Here is a 1,418-nt window from a genome sequence, read left to right as displayed (position 1 = left end):
AGTCTCCTAATCTATGGCATCTGCAGAGGAGAATATGTTCTTTACAACTTCACCTGGAAGATGCCAAGGTATAATACGAGCACTGAGTCTAGAGGTCTTCATTTTATTCAGGGTGACAATCAGGCCTTATAAACCTCCCTGATAGCCCATAAAAAACAGGACGAGTGCTAAGTTACATTTTTAGGTGGTGGGATTCCTAGACGAGGTACGATAATTAGATAAAACTCATAATGGAAAGTAATGTTAGTTTACCTGAAATATAAGTTTGTAGTCCTTGACAAGATCTATATGTAGAAGATCATTTTTCAGATGAGATGGAAAAATTAACACATCATAGCAATGTGTGTCCACAGCAAAGACTTTATCATCAATATGCAATACAGATTTGACTTTATGATAGCCGTTTTTCCTTAAATTACTATAAACTTCGTCAGGGCTGTAAATATACAACACTGAGTTGTAATTACAAATATCATACATTAAAATGAGTTTAATTAACACTTTTTCCTGCAACAAAGAAAAATAACTATTGCATATACTGTATCAAAAGGAACTATCTATTCTAGCCAACAGTAAGTTAAAAGATCATCAGAGGCAGAAAAGTTAACATGTTAGCTTAATTGCCTTTGGTATTTTGGTGAGAAGATTCTAAACAAAACTGTAATTCTCCAACCACCACCCCCTTCACATCACTCCTAAAATAAGGTAATATTTCGTATCACACTATTTTGAACGGCTGGAGACATGAAATAGAAATGATTGGTGTTCAAATTCTTACCTGATTTTACATGTATTTATCCATGCATAAAGTGGCAAAGTGGAGGCCCTTAGCTCCTGCTTTCTGACTGTTTCTGGTAGAATGTGGTATATTGAAAGGGCATCATGTTTGATTCGACATCTTGCCAACGATGCAGCCAATTTTGTCTTAAAACTAGAGAGAGAAAATTCATTCTTGGTGACTATTGCATTTGAAACTAGATGATCAATTTCACCCATAGAAATGTTAGCAAATTATATTTAGGATTTTAACAAATTCTTCTGTAATTCAATTTTTAAAGTCTAAAATAAAAATATGTCATATTGTTGTTGAATCAAACACAGCACCACACCAGGACTCCAATCCAACAATCTTGTACCTTGTATCCTTCATCCTGTTTTTATTGCCCCTGTAAAACTGTGCATTTCTCCAGATATTTATAGCCACTGCTGGTTAAGAGGCACATTACATGTAATGGAAAAGGTGTAGGATTTAGAATTAGACAAACCTAGAATTAAATTCAGGTCCTATAATATACAAGCTGTGTAACCTCAGATACGTTACTTAATCTACTCTCTCAGCCTCAGTTTTCTTTTCTGTAAAATGTGGCCAACTTGTTGTTGTTGTTGTCTGGTGCCATCGAGTCAGAACCGACTCATAG

General features: G+C 35.0%; 1 protein-coding gene across 1 annotated transcript in view; it reads right to left on the bottom strand.

Moving 5' to 3' along the window:
• Positions 1-243: 243 nt before the first annotated feature.
• NSUN7 (NOP2/Sun domain family, member 7) overlaps positions 244-1,418 on the bottom strand; it is a 41,304-nt gene continuing 40,129 nt past the window's right edge. The window contains exons 4-5 of the mRNA XM_006873229.1: positions 779-931; positions 244-436 (exon numbers count right to left, since the gene is read on the bottom strand). Of these exons, the coding sequence (XP_006873291.1) occupies positions 244-436; positions 779-931 (346 nt within the window). The remainder of the gene's footprint in view (positions 437-778; positions 932-1,418) is intronic.

This window comes from Chrysochloris asiatica, unplaced genomic scaffold (assembly GCF_000296735.1).
Source record: "Chrysochloris asiatica unplaced genomic scaffold, ChrAsi1.0 scaffold00230, whole genome shotgun sequence".
In the NCBI taxonomy this organism is placed as follows: domain Eukaryota; kingdom Metazoa; phylum Chordata; class Mammalia; order Afrosoricida; family Chrysochloridae; genus Chrysochloris; species Chrysochloris asiatica.
The sequence above is the reverse complement of the archived record's forward strand: the minus strand, read 5'-3'. Positions and strand labels throughout refer to the sequence as shown.